This window comes from Diaphorina citri, unplaced genomic scaffold, assembly GCF_000475195.1.
Source record: "Diaphorina citri unplaced genomic scaffold, Diaci psyllid genome assembly version 1.1 scaffold43, whole genome shotgun sequence".
Classification (NCBI taxonomy): Eukaryota; Metazoa; Arthropoda; class Insecta; order Hemiptera; family Psyllidae; genus Diaphorina; species Diaphorina citri.
Window position 1 is genome coordinate 389,208 of NW_007377480.1, and position 16,684 is coordinate 405,891.

The following is a 16,684-nucleotide window of genomic DNA, read 5'->3' on the forward strand; positions in this document are numbered from 1 at the left end:
TTGCATTAAGTTTAATCCTTAGGCTGTGGTTACGTACCGGGTTGAGATGAGCTCGGACTAGGTGAGACAGGATATTGTTTCTACAGTTCGACATGGGAGTGGTAACTTAAAAACAAGGCAAGTTTACCAACCTTGCTTTCCCCAACCCGGTACATAGCCACAACCTTATGCGTGGTTGGGCATTAGTACAATAAATTATTTACCTACCAAGATGTAAATCCCGATTCCTGATAGTCACTGAATGTGTATCTTGAGCATAACACATCCCTCCCTAAACTAAATTTTAAAACAATAATAATCACAATCTTGTTTATTATTTATCAGATGTATTTAAAGAGATTAATCTATAATTTGTGTAACTATATTTCCCCACTTAGAATTAATTAAAAGTTGTTTTCATTACATAAAAAAATAAAATAAAATAAAGAAAATATTAGAATGTTCCAAAAACCCATGAATTTAATTTCTACTATTTTCTACAATTTTATTGCAGATGTCGTCATTCAAACCAAGTTATTGCGTAGGTAAGCAGGTACATTATGATTTTACCTACTTTAGAACATGAAAAGTGAGACGTTTGAAGGTCTTCAACCTTTGTATTCACGCAAGTTTCTCATCTGACCAACTTAGCTCGAACAAAGACAACGAATAAACAAAATTGAAACAATAATTTACCTCAAAACCCCTCGTAAAATAATTAATATTTGTATAAATAACCGAAATAATTATCACTAAACAAAATGAACCGTATACAAGATGGAAAAGATGTAGATGAAAATTAATTCTGTCCTCTCCTCCAACACTGCTTAAGAATCGATCAGTCTCGAATTGTTTTCCATCTACCCTTTTCCGCTATTTAACACAGTATTGGCTATAACTTACTAACTGACTTGATTGACCAATTTTTGTCTTCATCTCGAATGGCTTTACCTTCGGTTAGTAATTTATCGAGGTGTTTTCGCGTGACGTAAACAGCTGCTTGAAAGACGTATTTCATGTTGTCCTGAAAGAAAAGGTTTCATTCTTAATATAAATGAGTTAGTAAAACTGTTAATAGATATCTTTATTTAGGGACGATTTTGAACTGCGCGCTTTTCGCGCAGAAAATATACCTGACTCGGTGGTGTAATAACCGGCGGTGGTTAAGACGCCCACCTGGTAAACAAGAGGGCGGGTTCAATCCCAACCGAGGTATTAAATTTTGTCGAGATAGTATGAGAATTTAAAAATAATAGCCTCAAGTTAATATGGACATTTCAGCCGATGTTGTAACCTATACAGCTTGTCTATTGGTATAACATCACTTACACTATACATTTGACGAACAATATCCTCTACTGATTTGGGTTCACCCTTAAATTGTTCTAAAATTTTCAGTATACTCTGCTCCCGTTCTTCTCGGTGTTTGATGTAGTAATCAATGGTTTTGATTGGCTCCTGTAAGACGAGAATAATAGAATAAAATATACTCTTCAGAATGAACGTCAGAAGTTCCTTCACTCCCACAGTCTAAACAAGGTCGTGTGTATTTTGAGAATACATTACAAACAATAAATACAGTGAATCGATTTAGGTATTGTGAACTTACCTGTAAGTAAATCTTTTTTTTTTTTTAAGTAGGTACTTGGTTCAAAATAATTCCATTTTACTACGTGGGCATTAGTGAGAAACTCAAACCTACCTCTACCACTGGCCCATGGGCTGGATAGATGATATCAGGCTTCAAACTTCTAATCCGTCTCAATGACTCTATGTAGGATATCAAATCAGAAAACACTGTTGTTCCTTCGCCCAGTATGGTATCTCCACTGAAGACCACATTTTCTTCCTCTAATTTCAACACAATGTGATCTGTTGTGTGTCCAGGTGTATGAATGACCCTGAATACAATAATGGGGTAAATAAAATTAATTTAATTAGGTAATAATTGGGACAAAGGAAATTAACAATAAAATCATTTAGCTGAAAAATTAACAAATAAACATTCTGGACTTTACTGCTGGTTTGCAATTGCCATTAGAAATAGGTAGGTACTTAGTTACCTACTAATTATTATATTTTTACAATTTGGACACAGAATAATAATAATAAATAATTAGAAATACTTAAGTTAGTTACTTGAAGACTTAAGTATATACCTTAAAGTAGCACCCTCTACTTTCAACAGCTGACCATCTGTCAAGGTCTGTACAGTTTTGTTCTCAGGAACAAAGTCTGTTGCTTGAGCCTCATCTTTCTCAGTTCCCTTGAACTTCCAAATAGTAGCAGAATCTGGTGAGTGCAAGGAAACACATTGATTTTAATCTAAGACATCTCTTAAATAGAAGTTTCAATTTGTTGCCTGATGGATCTAACACTTGTTGCAGATAGGTTGGGATTTAATGACCTTCTTTTTAGTGAATAACAGCATTGTTAAGCCCATACAAATCAAATGGAATTTAACCGGCTGTTAGCTTAACAGGACTTCTAGGGACTGAAAAATATTGGTCAAAAACAACCTTAATCTTTAGTTAAAAGGTAAGTAAAAACCAGTGTACAGGAGTGAATACTTACCAGGATTTATGTGTTCAAAAATGTCTTTAAGACCACCAACATGATCATTGTGCCAATGAGATAGAACAATGTGTTCTAGAGAAATGGATTCCTTGTTAAGTACCTGTTTTAGATTTTCTATGTACTCCATATGATCTGGCTCACCGGTATCCAAAAGCAGTCGCCTGGAATAGGTACAGGATTGGATAACATTCGGTGAGAGTGAATTGAAATACGTGTACCCAACTTTGTCCTAAATAAGGCTGAATCAAACAAAAAAAATACCTACCTAACAAGGTAATCCTATAGGTACAATGCCATAAACACGTCCTGATATACTTGGCTTGAGCCCCCCCCCCTATGTTTTCATCTTGGGTATGGAAAGCATTAAGATATTAAACTAGTTTACACCAAAAACTAGTATTAAATAATAAAATACTCCTGATTATTTACATGTATGCATATTAAGCATGTAAGTACTAATAACTGTCCTGTAGGTAATGTACACAAGGCACATATACAGTCCCTGTGATCTCAGGTCTGATGAGACTTTTGTTATCACTCTGATTTTGTTACTGACAACACCAAGCACTAGCCTTGAGATAACAACAGTGTAACAGGGCTGTTCATAGCATGGGGCCCCCTCCTTGCAACAATGGAGGAGTTGCAATTAGGAAAATATTATTAATAAAAGGTCGATTCCTACGTAAAAAGTTATGAAAAATCCGAATCTGGGGTCAAAACTCCAAAAAAGTAACTTTAAAATGTCGAAAATTCAATTTTTAATTGCTGTTCTAATGAGTTCAAAAAGTTGTGACATCAGATTTCACGTCAAAATGTGCAGAATTCCGCAGAAACGCTTGTGCACAAACAAACGAAGCGGGAGTCATGAATTATGACATCATTGCCTACGGGAACGTAAGCCGTGACATCAAACTTCACGGTTTACCGGTATTTTTTGTATCAATTTATCTCGGGATCTAGAAGTCGCAGAAGAAAAAGAAAAATTCTGTTGGTCCTCATTTTTCCTGCTCTATGAGTTTGAAACATCACCCAAGTAAGTGCAACTGTTCTATTGTTTACAAAGAAGAATATAACAGTGTCCAACAATAGAACCAGAGCTAATTGAAACTTAAAAACGTGAAAAATGATCGACTACTGGTACAGTCACCCTACTAGGTGATCAATATTTTATTTTTGATTTTGGAACTGTTGGTTCCTGGGCCCTGTTGAGCAATCAACTCACAACACTCTTATCTCTACATACCTGCTGCCTGTTCCCAGGATATAAGTGTTGGTTCCTTGCAATGTCATAGGACCTGGGTTCATTCCTAAAACCCTGATGACTCGGGAAGATAGCTGGGACACATTGGGAATCTTAGCACTCATGTTGAACTCTTATCACAGAACTGATTCTATGTTCACTTTGCACAGGAAACAATACAGGTACTTCGATTATCACGAGCTATTACATCACATTAGTTAGATGTTAGATCAAAAGATCAAATGAAAATTAAATCAAATTCAAAAAAATGACAAGTGTTGACTGTTGAAGTGGAAGTGGTAGTGGTAGGTGGTAGTGGCGTACTGGGTACTTGGGTACTGGTGTACTGGTGTAGTCACGCTGTCACGTGGTGTAGTTGACGAGTTGACCAAGACCAAGTTCCCAAGTTGGGGAAATTAAAATAAAAAAAAAATCTAATTTCAAATTTTACCCGCTTCAACGGTCAAAGGCGATTTTTTTTCATATGATCGTAATGACGTAATGAGTTGATTTTTTTCATGTGATCGAATAACGACGAAAACGTAAACGGATATTTGAATTTTGAATTTTCTCCGTTTTCCGGTGATTCGGTGTTTTGTTTTGCTTTTTAACTGTTTTGTGAATTTTTGTGTTTTTTGTCTCTTGTCTTGTTCTTTATCTTGTCGTGTTTTATAATTATAATTTCATTAATAAATTCAATAATCGCCGAATAAAGAATAATCGATATTAAACACGATACTGACGATTCAACAACTTTCAGAACGACCCGTGTGTTTTCACATGAACTTAAACAACTGCTTTCCCATCGAGTTTTGAAACTGTCCTCACTACTCTTTACATACCCGCGATACAATGGCTACCACTCAGAAGACGGAAAATGCTATCACCTTGAAAGGATCAGCTAAATTAGTCACTGAATATCTGTGTAAGTTTAACATTTTCCATTGGATCACTCTTGAGTAGAGGCTAAGTGTATGGGCAGAGCTCAGCTGAGAGCATAGACTGCATAGAGTCTATCCAGTTTGAAATTGTTGCTTCACTCCATCATGCAAGTTTAATGCTCTCCTTTCTACTCTACCCTTATTACACTAAGCACTAAGCCAGGTGTGATTTGAGATTCAGGGTGTGGTTATGTACCAAGTTGAGATAGGCCATTCCCGTCCTTTCTTGGCATGTGGAAAATGAGGGTGTGTTTATGTACAGGGCTGAGATGAGCTCGGACAAGGTGAGATAGGATATTGTTTCTACAGTTTTGCATTGGAGTGGTAACTTTAGCAAGGATAGCATTTACTTTTTATCTTGAGTTTGCACGTTTATATCATACTTTTCATTTATATTAGATATTACAAACAAGTGAATTACAAAGCAAACAAAAATAAATATAAAATAAATTTTAAACATTTCCGCTGGGACAGAGGGTTAGAAAAAATACCCAACAATCCCACGCTATCCTTGCTTAAGTTACCACTCCAATGCAAAACTGTAGAAACAATATCCTATCTCACCTCGTCCGAGCTCATCTTAACCCGGTACATAACCACACCCTCAAGGATCAAGTTACTATGCCCAATACCTAGGCCTGGATCTTTGTATGAAGTGTGAAATTTAGGCTAAAAACAGAGTGGAGCAAAGGGCATAGACCTTTTTGCTCTTATCTCTATGCAGTTTGAAATTATCAGTACCCTCTATATGCTTCAGTTCTATGAGGAGGAACCCTTGTACACTAACTTGCTTTTTGGTCCCAACAACCTGTTAGCTAAATTGCTCTTTGGGCAATCACTATTTCCAATGTTTACAGTAAAGATGACAAGTCCCGTGACAGAGACAGAACTCGTAGAACAGATCGCCCATCAAGATTTTCCAATGTTTCAAAGGATAGAGACAGGAGCCCCATTGGAGGTTCCGGTGGTCATGGATCTGATCCAAGGAGACGCATCATTGTATCAAATATCCCATTTGAGTACAGGTGGCAAGATCTGAAGGATTTGTTCAGAACTGAGGGTGAGCCAACTTGTGCTTTCTTTTAAAAGTACCTAGAGATTGGTTTCAACAGAAGTGTTTTATTTATTCAAATGTTGGGGAGATAGTAAAGTCAACTAAAAAATCTGGGGTGGACATCACACACCTTTCTTTATCCTATTAAATTAATCTTGGGTGGGTTTCTTATTTAGGTATAAAGTGTTTTATTTAATTCAACATTAGGGAGACACAAAAATCAATTCAATTAAGGCATATTTCCTCAACAACATTTCTAAAAAATTACATTTCCCACATGTTTGTCCTGTAGTTGGTGATGTGACCTATGTGGAAATTCTGAATGACGACACCGGAAAGCCACGTGGATCAGCCATTGTCGAGTTTCAGTCACCTGACTTGGTGAGAAAGGCAGTCAACAAGATGCACCGATTTGAAACCAAAGGCAGAAAATTGGTTATCAAGGAGGTAAGTTTATGAAATTCATTATTCTCTTCTTGTTTATGCAGTTGTACTTGCTTTTTTAATGAACAGACAAAAAAGGAATTGTAATTCTTAATTTTATTAATAATATATTTTTCAGGCAGTAGAAGACAAGGGTGGCCGTCGTAACATGGGAGGAGGTGGTGGAGTTGACAGAGACCTCTCGGCTCTCCTACAGAACAACTCAAGTAAATTTGGCAACACCTATGGTCTCTCTCCTCAATTCTTGGAATCTCTTGGTATCAATTGTCCCCTCATCAACAAAGTGTTTGTGGCCAATGTAAGTATTGTTTTAACCAAGATTCAAACTGGGTCATATTATTAATGATATTGTCAGGGCATATTAACACTCATTGCTGATTGTATCTGGGTGTCAAAATGGACATCACATGCTGCTTATTGGTTATTTCAGTGTGAACTCTGACTGATAAAAATATCCTCAATTTTTTAAAACAATCCATTTATTTAGTTGATTGTTTTCCACTCTGTCAAGTAAACCAGTGGTTCCATACATAGCCAAACTTACACACTTCAATGTATGAGATCTTATAATGAATGAAAAAGCTTGATTGGTATACATGAAGTTTTATCATCATTTGTTTACTACTTTCAGCTTGACTACAAGGTTGACGAGAAGAAACTGCGTGAAGTGTTCCGTCTGGCTGGTAAAGTAGAGAATGTAGAAATTGCTCTGGACAAGGATGGCAAGAGCCGTGGCTTTGGTACTGTTGAGTTTGATCACCCTGTTGAAGCTGTTCAGTCTATTTCCATGTTGAACAACCAGAACCTGTTTGAGCGGAGAATTACTGTGCGTATGGATAGAGTGGCGGATAGATTGGATGGACCTGTACGTCTGCCTGAGGGACTAAAGAGTATTGGCATGGGTCTGGGAGCTAATGGTGCTCCCCTGCAAGATGTTGCCAGTGAGTATAGCAGCATGACTTGTAGCATTGTATTTTTAGTGTGGTCTGATAACCAAATCAAAATGTGGTAAACTAATATCCTTTTCCCTCCCAATAAAGTGATACATTTTGTTTTATTTCAGCTCTTGGAATCAACAGCATTTTATTTCAAAGAGGGATTTATCCACCAGAATCATTCAAAAGTGAACAACACTTTGGATTGACTATTTATGTAGCAACTGATAAAGAAATCCAAGATTTTATCAATAGAATTCTAGGTCAGATCAAAGGTGTGTATAGCTTGAGAGATCAATAAAGATTAATCTGCTTGTCAAGAACATTGAAATTCATGGGTGACGGACTGACAATTTAGGTGATTTTGTGGTAGCTATAGGCCTGTTTCTCTTTCCTACACTCAGGTTAGTGGTCATCTGACCCACCCAATAAAACATTTGGATTTTTTTTACTTGTATTGAAGTAGACGAAAACATTTAATGGATTCATTTATTAAACTTTTTTTTTTCATTAAAAACCCCTCAACAATGTGATCTCTCTAAAAAGTTTTCAATCCTATTTTCTTCTTCTTTTTTTCCTAGATTGGCTTTTGCAGGAAAAAGTTCAGAAGCTCTCCCTCATCATATCAAACAGGAATACAAAGGAGGTTCTGGAGAGATGGGATTTCAAATTGCAATATGATAAATCTTCAGATGAAAATGATGCTGCTTCAGTAAATACAGCATCTAAAACAGACAGTACAAATGCTGAGAAAGACAAAATAGGTAAATATAAACTTCAGAGGATTTATGGTTATTGGTTTAAAAACTTCCTAGTGACTGTAGTGACCCAAAAGAGAAGAAAAAAACAACCCTGGCCCAAGCTTTTGACTCTAGGAATACCCTTCTGACTCTGATTCACGATGAGTAGTTCATCCCTAAAAGAAATTTTCCCATTGGTTATTTCTTATTTATAATAATAATAATAGTGTTATTATTTTCCTTTTAATTTCAGGTAACATTTTTTAAAAAAAAAAAAAAAAAAAAAAAAAAAAAAAAATACGATAAAATAGTACAAAAGTTATTTTCTTTTTATTATTCATGCCTATACACATAGTTTTCTATGACAATGTGGAAGTCAAAATGCCCTTGCCAGGTTAGTAAGCGCCTCCTTACAAGTGCTTGGAACAGGTTCGATTCCCTCCGTTGGCAAATTTTATCCTAAACAGATAAGGCTCGTTCTTGGAACGACTGGCTATCCTGTTCTGAGAACATTTCAGAAAAAAATCCTACAGTGCACAGTCATAGCTTTTAATTATTGTGGCCCATTCAGGCTGGGTGAGGTCATTATATCGGTCGGATAGCTAAAACCCCGCTACTCTACTACAGACTTTAGCAGATATACAGTGACGTTGAAGCCCAAGAAAAAAATCTTGAAAGTCCAACGAAATTCATGAGGCCGTGGTTATGAACAGGGCCATCGTAGGACATCGTCGGACTTTTTGCGTGTAAAGTTGGCGGGAAATTCGAATTTTTGATTTTTTTTCCGCAACTTGTACAATCTGAATTCATTTTTTACTTTTTATCTTTAGTTTTCACGTTTATATTATACTTTTCATTTATATTAGCTATTAGAAACAAGCAAATTACAAAGCAAACAAAAATAAATATAAAATGAATTTTAAAAATTGCCGCCGGGACAGCTATCTCACGTCGTCCGAGCTCATCTCAGCCCTGTTCATAAACACACCCTGAAACGGACCCCTTGTATGAGTCGACTCACGTAGGGGACGACTCAAAAAAGCGCATGCGCACAAAAGAACGCCGCTTTTCATTTCCATTCAGCGGCCATTTTGTACATTTTTTCCGGAACAAGAAACAAGTACAAGAACCAAGCCAGGAAGAAAGAACTTTCGGAATTTTCATCTATTTTCTGGACATCTCAAGATATTTGTGCAATTTATTGTAATTTGTGATCTCTGACATCCAAAAAGACACATCATGGTTCTTAACGACAGGTAAAATCTCCTTTACATATAAATATTTTCTACGAAAATCTCGGCTGAACTGTGCATGATGGGGCAATCTCTCTTGGGAAGTGGGGACCTTCTTGCTTATTAAACACACTTGCTGTGTGTCATTGGTGGTAATATTCAGAAGCCACGATGATGAAGAAAGACAGCTCCTTTTTCTGTTAAACCTAACCCTATTATTCTGTTAAACCTAACTCCATTATAACACTGATCATTGCTCATTTGTGAGAGCTCCTTTTTATAGCAGTTTACTTACATAGAGGTTTCTAGAGCATCTGGACAAGTTCTATGAACTGATCATTGCTCATTTGTGAGAGCTCCTTTTTATAGCAGTTTACTTACATAGAGGTTTCTAGAGCATCTGGACAAGTTCTATGAGGCTCCATCCAATTTGATTAACTTGCTTTTTGGTCCCAACAACCTGTTAGCTAAATTGCTCTTTGGGCAATCACTATTTCCAATGTTTACAGTAAAGATGACAAGTCCCGTGACAGAGACAGAACTCGTAGAACAGATCGCCCATCAAGATTTTCCAATGTTTCAAAGGATAGAGACAGGAGCCCCATTGGAGGTTCCGGTGGTCATGGATCTGATCCAAGGAGACGCATCATTGTATCAAATATCCCATTTGAGTACAGGTGGCAAGATCTGAAGGATTTGTTCAGAACTGAGGGTGAGCCAACTTGTGCTTTCTTTTAAAAGTACCTAGAGATTGGTTTCAACAGAAGTGTTTTATTTATTCAAATGTTGGGGAGATAGTAAAGTCAACTAAAAAATCTGGGGTGGACATCACACACCTTTCTTTATCCTATTAAATTAATCTTGGGTGGGTTTCTTATTTAGGTATAAAGTGTTTTATTTAATTCAACATTAGGGAGACACAAAAATCAATTCAATTAAGGCATATTTCCTCAACAACATTTCTAAAAAATTACATTTCCCACATGTTTGTCCTGTAGTTGGTGATGTGACCTATGTGGAAATTCTGAATGACGACACCGGAAAGCCACGTGGATCAGCCATTGTCGAGTATGAAAAAAAAAAAAAAAAAAAAAAAAAAAAATTTGAATTTTCAAGTTTGGGTTTTTTTTTTTTTAAAAAAAATTTTGTTTTTTTTTTTTTTTTTTTTTTTTTTTTTTTTTTACTTGTATTGAAGTAGAGGAAAACATTTAATGGATTCATTTATTAAACTTTTTTTTAGTAAAAACCCCTCAACAATTTGATCTCTCCAAAAAGTTTTCAATCCTATTATTTTCTTCTTTTTTTTCTAGATTGGCTTTTGCAGGAAAAAGTTCAGAAGCTCTCCCTCATCATATCAAACAGGAATACAAAGGAGGTTCTGGAGAGATGGGATTTCAAATTGCAATATGATAAATCTTCAGATGAAAATGATGCTGCTTCAGTAAATACAGCATCTAAAACAGACAGTACAAATGCTGAGAAAGACAAAATAGGTAAATATAAACTTCAGAGGATTTATGGTTTTTGGTTTAAAAACTTCCTAGTGACTGTAGTGACCCAAAAGAGAAGAAAAAAACAACCCTGACCCAAGCTTTTGACTCTAGGAATACCCTTCTGACTCTGATTCACGATGAGTAGTTCATCCCTAAAAGAAATTTTCCCATTGGTTATTTCTTATTTATAATAATAATAATAGTGTTATTATTTTCCTTTTAATTTCAGGTAACAAAGATATCAAAGTTATTCAGAAGGAAATCCGTGACGTCCTCCGTCAGATTTGTTCCACTGTTAGTTTCCTACCTCTCCTGGATGCACCATGTGCATTTGATTGTTTAATCTTTACGAATTTCGACACCTCAGTTCCCGAAAACTGGGTAGAAACAGAACCAGTTTTCATTGCCAACTCACAAGAAGTACAGCTTCGATCTTTCAGCACATCTCTTCACAAAATGGATACAGTTGTCAGCTACAAGTATGATGAATAACGTATGCTGAAACTATACAAAGTGCCATTTTTTCTCATTTCTTTTTTACTTTCTTTTACTGTGAAAATCAAAAACAGCCCTTTTGGATGTGTAAACATTTGGAAAAACTCTACAACTCAAAGTCATACAATTACAATGTCGGCCTTTGAAATTCTTGTACAGATTGAGAATCACAGAGTTGTATTTTCTGCAAAACAAAAACTGATCTGTAATCAGATCAGATATGTATAGAGAAAACCCAATGAAGGATTGTGAACCCAATGATGTTGTGTGCGAAATCGCGAATAAACGCGGAAATAATCGAACACCAGTTTCATACAATACTGTGTCTCTAACTCGATTCTCTACATAGGTACATCTGACAGCTGGAAGTATGAAGAAAATTAGGATCTTAATTTTGATATTTAAATTTTTTTTTTTTTTTTTTTTTTTTTTTTTTTTTTTTGAAAAATCAACTCATTGAACTCACCCTTGTTCTATTTTTCAGGAAACCTCCCAAACATGAACACTAACCCAACTCCCACCGCATCAGTTAGTACCCCAGCTGCCCTTGCTGCAGCTGTTACAGCACTCAGTAAGTTGATCTCTGTGTCTTTTGTGGCAACCTTTTCTAATAGAGTTTCACCAAGTTGATTAGTTTGGGAGAATGCTATTCCTAAAGAAACATACATACAAGATTGCACTCATATATTTTGCTTAATAAATTGTATTGAACTCAATGCTGACCCATGTTATAACTGGATCCTACCTTGTTTGTTTTCAGCTCAAGCTCAACAACCACCTCCCCCTCAGCCATCATTAGGTAAGTTTTCAAGGTTGTCTACAAGCTCTTAAAGGTTTTAGGTAAAAATTGAAGACTTCAATTCACAAATTGGAAGAACAAAGTAACCTGTTTTCCCCTTGCAATTTCAATGTGGAGCTTTGAATTTTTAGAGGGGAAATGGGTTGTTTTTTTTCTGCTTTTGGTATGAGTTTGCTGGATATTGTGTGATGGTGTAGAGCCTTTTTTTTTTAATCAATACTCTATAATGTCATCAAACAACATTTCAACCTTTATTCATTCCTTGTTTTCAGGTAACCTGGGTTTGAATCTGGGTCTGGGCGGTGCAGCCAATGACCTCACTTCAAATCTCACCTCCACCCTAACCTCTCTGGCAGCTGCCAATCAGAACACGGCATATCCTCTGAATCAGCTCAGCTCCCAGTCTGGCCTGGGTCAGTCAAACATTCTGTCCGGTATGGCCGCTTACAGCCAAGGCATGCAGTCCCAAAGTAAGTATGGCCAATGTAAGTTACCCATCCTGCATTACTTATATCTTCCTTTGTCTATCCACTACATTATTATTTCTTATTATTTTCTATATGTTTGTTGGTAGAGAAAACTGTAACTTGTGAGTTTTTATCATCCCAAAAGCAAAGAGAGAGGGAGAGAGAGTAATATGTTAGGAGAAAGCCAGCCCTTCCGAGAACGAAACTTTTGTGTTTAGGAAAAATTTCGCCCTGGGCGGGAATCGAATCAGCGATTTAGCGCTTAAGTACTAGGCTTGTAGCGACACGCCAAGCTTACCAGGCTGGCAATTGCCCTTTTTTATGTCAAATTTCAACAACCACGGGCTATGATAAACGCCCCATGTCACTGCTACCTGGTTAGATCTTTTGCGACTTGAAACTTGGTAATCATTTCATTCTATTACTTAACCCTTTTGGTGTTTATATTCCAGCTTCCTCGCTCTCATCCGGAAACAATGTCTACTCTAACCAGTCTGCTCCGAGCACAGATTACTCTCGCAATGCTTCCAACATGTATGGTAACAGTCGGTATGGCAGTGGTGGTAATGAGATGGACTATGGAGGAGGCTCGGGACAGGCTTCCATCCAGTCCGGAGGCTATGGAAACCCGCGCGCAGGTGAGATAAGACTCTTTTTGTGAATTAAATTACTCAATCAGGTAGAAACACTATCCTTGTTTAGACTGCGGGAGTAAAGGGAGTCTTCAGTATCATTCTGTCATTCAGAGAGAAAAAAAAATCGCGTCCTGTGTAGTGGGAACACTCATTTAAAATACAATGCCTTCAGGACTTTCGGAAAAAATCTTGTGAAACTCTCTATAAGTGGGAGGTGTCTAAATGGGAAACCATGGGAACGGGCTATAAAGTTGTAGTTATCAACTCCCGGTAAGCGGTAAGGATAGGGAATAAGGATCTGACTTATTGAGTAAGTAGTCCCCTGAGAAGAATAAAGGTAGAAACACACTACCATGTCACCTGAGCTCAAGTAGCTGTCCTGAACTAGATTACCTACAATACCTACTATGGGAAAAATTTGAACTACATCTTTCTGACTCCCCATGAATTCACATGACGTGATTGTAGTATGTTAACTCACTCTTTGCACATCTCTATTGAAAAGTTAAACTCAAATTTTTCCTTGTCCAGGTCTGGATTCGAACCGGTCCATGAACCAATCTTCTAACATTGAGCGCGACACGGTCGTGGTCAAGAATCTTCCTCCCACCATCACTTGGCAAGAGCTGAGAGATAAATTCCGCAACTGTGGAGACATTAAGTTTGCGGAAATCAAAGGCAAGGGAGACATTGGCCTTGTCCGGTTCGATAGCGAGTGGACCGCTAAACGCGCCATTGGTAAGTTATTATTGATATTAAATTGGACTTTTTTCCTGAAGGGATTTGATAGAGGGAAAACTGAGGTATTGTCGTCCAGGAAATCGAAGAGCAAAGAAGGACACGATCATGATATTAGAAAACGAATCTTATCTGTTTAGGATCTTATCTTGGTGGAGTAGTGGTCAAGTTTGATCCCAACTGAGACATGAAATTTTATACTCATTTATTTGATAATTTGAGCATATAATAATGGAGCTCTAAGGGTTAGGTGGCAGAAAACGCCTCCGGCGTAAGCTCGTCTAATGGTTACCTTGTACTCAAGAGTCTATTATTATAATATTATCTGTTTAGGATAAAGTCGTCCTCACCCGGCCGGAAATCAAACCGCGACCTAGTGCTTACAAGGCAGGGGCGCTCCAAGCACACTTTCTTCTACATATTAACTTTATTAACTGATTTGTATTTGTGTTTTCCCTCTCAGATATGATGGACCGCACTCGTATTGATGGCAAAATCATCGATGTCACCTTCTTCTAAGCCGTCACCCCTCTCACACCAACACCCCTTCATGTTGCTCCCTTAACGTAAGTAACCATGCCATCCAATTCAACTCTAAATCTCCTCGGCCATCCCTAGTTGATTCTGTTGTCACATTAGTGGACATAGGATTTTGTAGACACGCTTCCTTCTGCTGCAGTCGACTTCGTACTACTCGCTTGATAATTTGGTAACACAGGGGCTCGCTCGTGTTGAACAATATTGCTTCAGTTTGAGAATTTGGGGTCGAGTGAATTGGAACACATCACATGCCTTCAGGCACTCTCCATTTGTCAAGGGTCTAGGCATTACCTTGCCCTTGGGATCAATTTAATTTGAAGAAACCATTTACTGATGAAAATTTGCAATTTGTAATGAAGTTCAGATGAAAATGACGAAAAACCTCAAAACTCTGTTTCGTGTTAATTTAGGCTGGATGTCACTCTCAACTCTTGATGTTCGCGTGCCCCCCGGCACGCTTTGATATTGACTCGCTGAGTTTTGCAGAATGGAGAATTTTGTTGGATGTGAAAAGACATTGGGATTGTGTCTGGAATAAAAAAAAAGGTCCAAACATTGTTTTTTTTGCCGATTGTTGTATACCAATCTCTCCACTTAGAAGGAAAAAAATCAGATTTATCTACGTAGCATTGTGTTGGTTTGGGGCTATGGAATTTATACTATACTAACAATTATACACTGATAGCCTATCATGAGATGCACGGATTGAAAAATTGGGGCTCCTTGTTTTCTCAACTAATAAATCGACATTTTCTTACACCCTGTCGAATGCATAGAGTTGGAATTTTTCAATGTTGAAGGAAATGATACATTCGAAACAAGTTCTGCTGTGAGGAAAAAAATTAGCTCCGTTTTTTAACAAATCTTCGTTTTGATGAAAAAGGCTGCCTTGTAAATAAAGTCGCCATAAGTGTGTACTCTTAAATGTTTTATTTGTAGCTCATAGAACTTTTTATTTCTTGACTTTTGTACTATCATACGTTCGGGGTTTTCTGCGATCTAATTGATAAGCAACACAGATGCGATGTTTGGACCAAGTGATGCAAAAATCGACACTCCACAACTTTTTATTTCTTGACTTTTGTACTATCATACGTTCGGGGTTTTCTGCGATCTAATTGATAAGCAACACAGATGCGATGTTTGGACAGGTTTGGACCAAGTGATGCAAAAATCGACACTCCATTTTGTCCGAGGATATTAAGTTGTCTAATTCACTGACGAAACTACATAAATGTATGATAAATATGTCACTGGCATTGATTTGTAGGTTTTAAAAATGTAACATTGGAATAGCTCATTTTTGTTCAACTTCGATTCTTGCTCTTTTTCAAACTTCTTTCTTCCTACAAGATAATTAAATATAGGATCTTAATTTTTTTAGAATGTAGGTGAATGTTTAAAAACCCATTCAATTTTTTTTATTTTTTATGTACAAAAAGTTGACAGCTGCCGCCTTCGGTGAATCTGGGGTTTGCCCTATGTAGTTGTATTTTTTGAGGAAATGAAAATTTGATTTATATCTACTAACTGGGATTAGGGATTACGTCAGCCAACAGTTTTATTTTTATCACATGAGGTTCTGTTAGTTGGAATATATTGTTTGTAGATGTTTTACTGAACTTGTAGCTGAGATGGTGTTGATAAATAATTTTATTATATATTATATTTGAAGATGTTGAGAAGACGACATCATTTTTAACAGCTCCGAAGCTCCGCTCGGTTGGTAAGGCATGGAAAGTAGCATTATTCACTTCTATTGATCATTATTTTGCCGGTTACAATAGATGAGGTTCCAAACTATGGGGTTAGACTCTTACTTCAATGTTTGATAGTATTTTACACATTGTAAAAGTTGTCGATTTTTTTTTTCTCTCGTGGTTTTGAATTCGCTATATTTTTTTTCTTGGTTATGATAGGACAAATCACTCTCGAACATTTGTAGGCAGGTCTTGGAAACTTTTTGTAATGAAAAATTCATCAGCAATTTGTAATGATGTTTCAACGAACATAGTCTTTAATCTTTTGGTAAGTGCTACTTTTTTTGTTTGTCGACTGTTGAATGCAACAATTCCAAATACATACATTTCCTTTTTGCTTTTATTCTATGGACTAAAATTATTTTGTTTTCCTTTTTGTTGTCTACATAGTAGCAATTTCCAAATACATACATTTCCTTTTTGCTTTTATTCTATGGACTAAAATTATTTTGTTTTCCTTTTTGTTGTCTACATAGTAGCAATTTGTGTTGTTTTTTGTCACCAAGTTTTAGGTATGTTCTAATAACGATTTGATGGATGCGCTCAGCTTTTGCAATATGAACTGCTCTAAGATGCCCGTCAAACCAATTCGATATCTTTGCAGATGCACACATG

At 36.7% G+C, this 16,684-nt stretch overlaps 3 protein-coding genes across 4 annotated transcripts; 2 read left to right on the forward strand and 1 right to left on the reverse strand.

The window, feature by feature from the left end:
* Nucleotides 1-350: 350 nt before the first annotated feature.
* LOC103514183 (endoribonuclease LACTB2) lies at nt 351-4,146 on the reverse strand. The gene is made up of 6 exons (XM_026827321.1): nt 3,800-4,146; nt 2,554-2,717; nt 2,139-2,271; nt 1,682-1,880; nt 1,309-1,437; nt 351-1,003 (listed from the first exon to the last, which is right to left on the reverse strand). The coding sequence occupies exons 1-6, from the start codon at nt 3,919-3,921 to the stop codon at nt 872-874; spliced, it is 879 nt and encodes a 292-aa protein (XP_026683122.1). The 5' UTR covers nt 3,922-4,146; the 3' UTR covers nt 351-871.
* Nucleotides 4,147-4,328: 182 nt separating this feature from the next.
* Nucleotides 4,329-11,493, forward strand: LOC103514261 (mitotic spindle assembly checkpoint protein MAD2A). Its single transcript, XM_008479134.3, has 4 exons — nt 4,329-4,721; nt 7,299-7,445; nt 7,752-7,934; nt 10,865-11,493. Exons 1-4 carry the CDS (start codon nt 4,649-4,651, stop codon nt 11,125-11,127), a joined length of 666 nt encoding a protein of 221 aa, XP_008477356.1. The 5' UTR covers nt 4,329-4,648; the 3' UTR covers nt 11,128-11,493.
* Nucleotides 5,661-16,427, forward strand: LOC103514237 (heterogeneous nuclear ribonucleoprotein M). Of its 2 annotated transcripts, XM_008479116.3 has the most exons (12): nt 5,661-5,797; nt 6,084-6,238; nt 6,354-6,533; nt 6,867-7,176; nt 11,615-11,701; nt 11,891-11,929; nt 12,202-12,414; nt 12,849-13,034; nt 13,563-13,769; nt 14,233-14,335; nt 14,720-15,335; nt 15,461-16,427. In XM_008479116.3, the coding sequence occupies exons 2-10, from the start codon at nt 6,194-6,196 to the stop codon at nt 14,286-14,288; spliced, it is 1,323 nt and encodes a 440-aa protein (XP_008477338.1). In that variant the 5' UTR covers nt 5,661-5,797; nt 6,084-6,193; the 3' UTR covers nt 14,289-14,335; nt 14,720-15,335; nt 15,461-16,427. The 2 variants fall into 2 exon arrangements, with proteins under 2 accessions (XP_008477338.1, XP_008477345.1); XM_008479123.3 differs by having other exon boundaries at nt 12,202-12,399; nt 14,233-15,335.
* Nucleotides 16,428-16,684: the final 257 nt, after the last annotated feature.

Bases quoted from the DNA above. Each gene is read 5' to 3' on its own strand.
- LOC103514237 (XM_008479116.3), top strand. From the start codon at position 6,194: ATGCACCGATTTGAAACCAAAGGCAGAAAATTGGTTATCAAGGAG. The intron at 11,702-11,890 runs GTAAGTTGATCT...GTTTGTTTTCAG, and splicing joins TGCAGCTGTTACAGCACTCA to CTCAAGCTCAACAACCACCT. The intron at 13,035-13,562 runs GTGAGATAAGAC...TTCCTTGTCCAG, and splicing joins CTATGGAAACCCGCGCGCAG to GTCTGGATTCGAACCGGTCC.
- LOC103514261 (XM_008479134.3), top strand. From the start codon at position 4,649: ATGGCTACCACTCAGAAGACGGAAAATGCTATCACCTTGAAAGGATCA. The intron at 7,446-7,751 runs GTGTGTATAGCT...TTTTTTTCCTAG, and splicing joins AATTCTAGGTCAGATCAAAG to ATTGGCTTTTGCAGGAAAAA. The intron at 7,935-10,864 runs GTAAATATAAAC...TTTTAATTTCAG, and splicing joins TGCTGAGAAAGACAAAATAG to GTAACAAAGATATCAAAGTT.
- LOC103514183 (XM_026827321.1), bottom strand. From the start codon at position 3,921: ATGAGTGCTAAGATTCCCAATGTGTCCCAGCTATCTTCCCGAGTCATC. The intron at 2,272-2,553 runs GTAAGTATTCAC...TGCACTCACCAG, and splicing joins TTTTGAACACATAAATCCTG to ATTCTGCTACTATTTGGAAG. The intron at 1,881-2,138 runs GTATATACTTAA...TATTGTATTCAG, and splicing joins GTAGAGGGTGCTACTTTAAG to GGTCATTCATACACCTGGAC.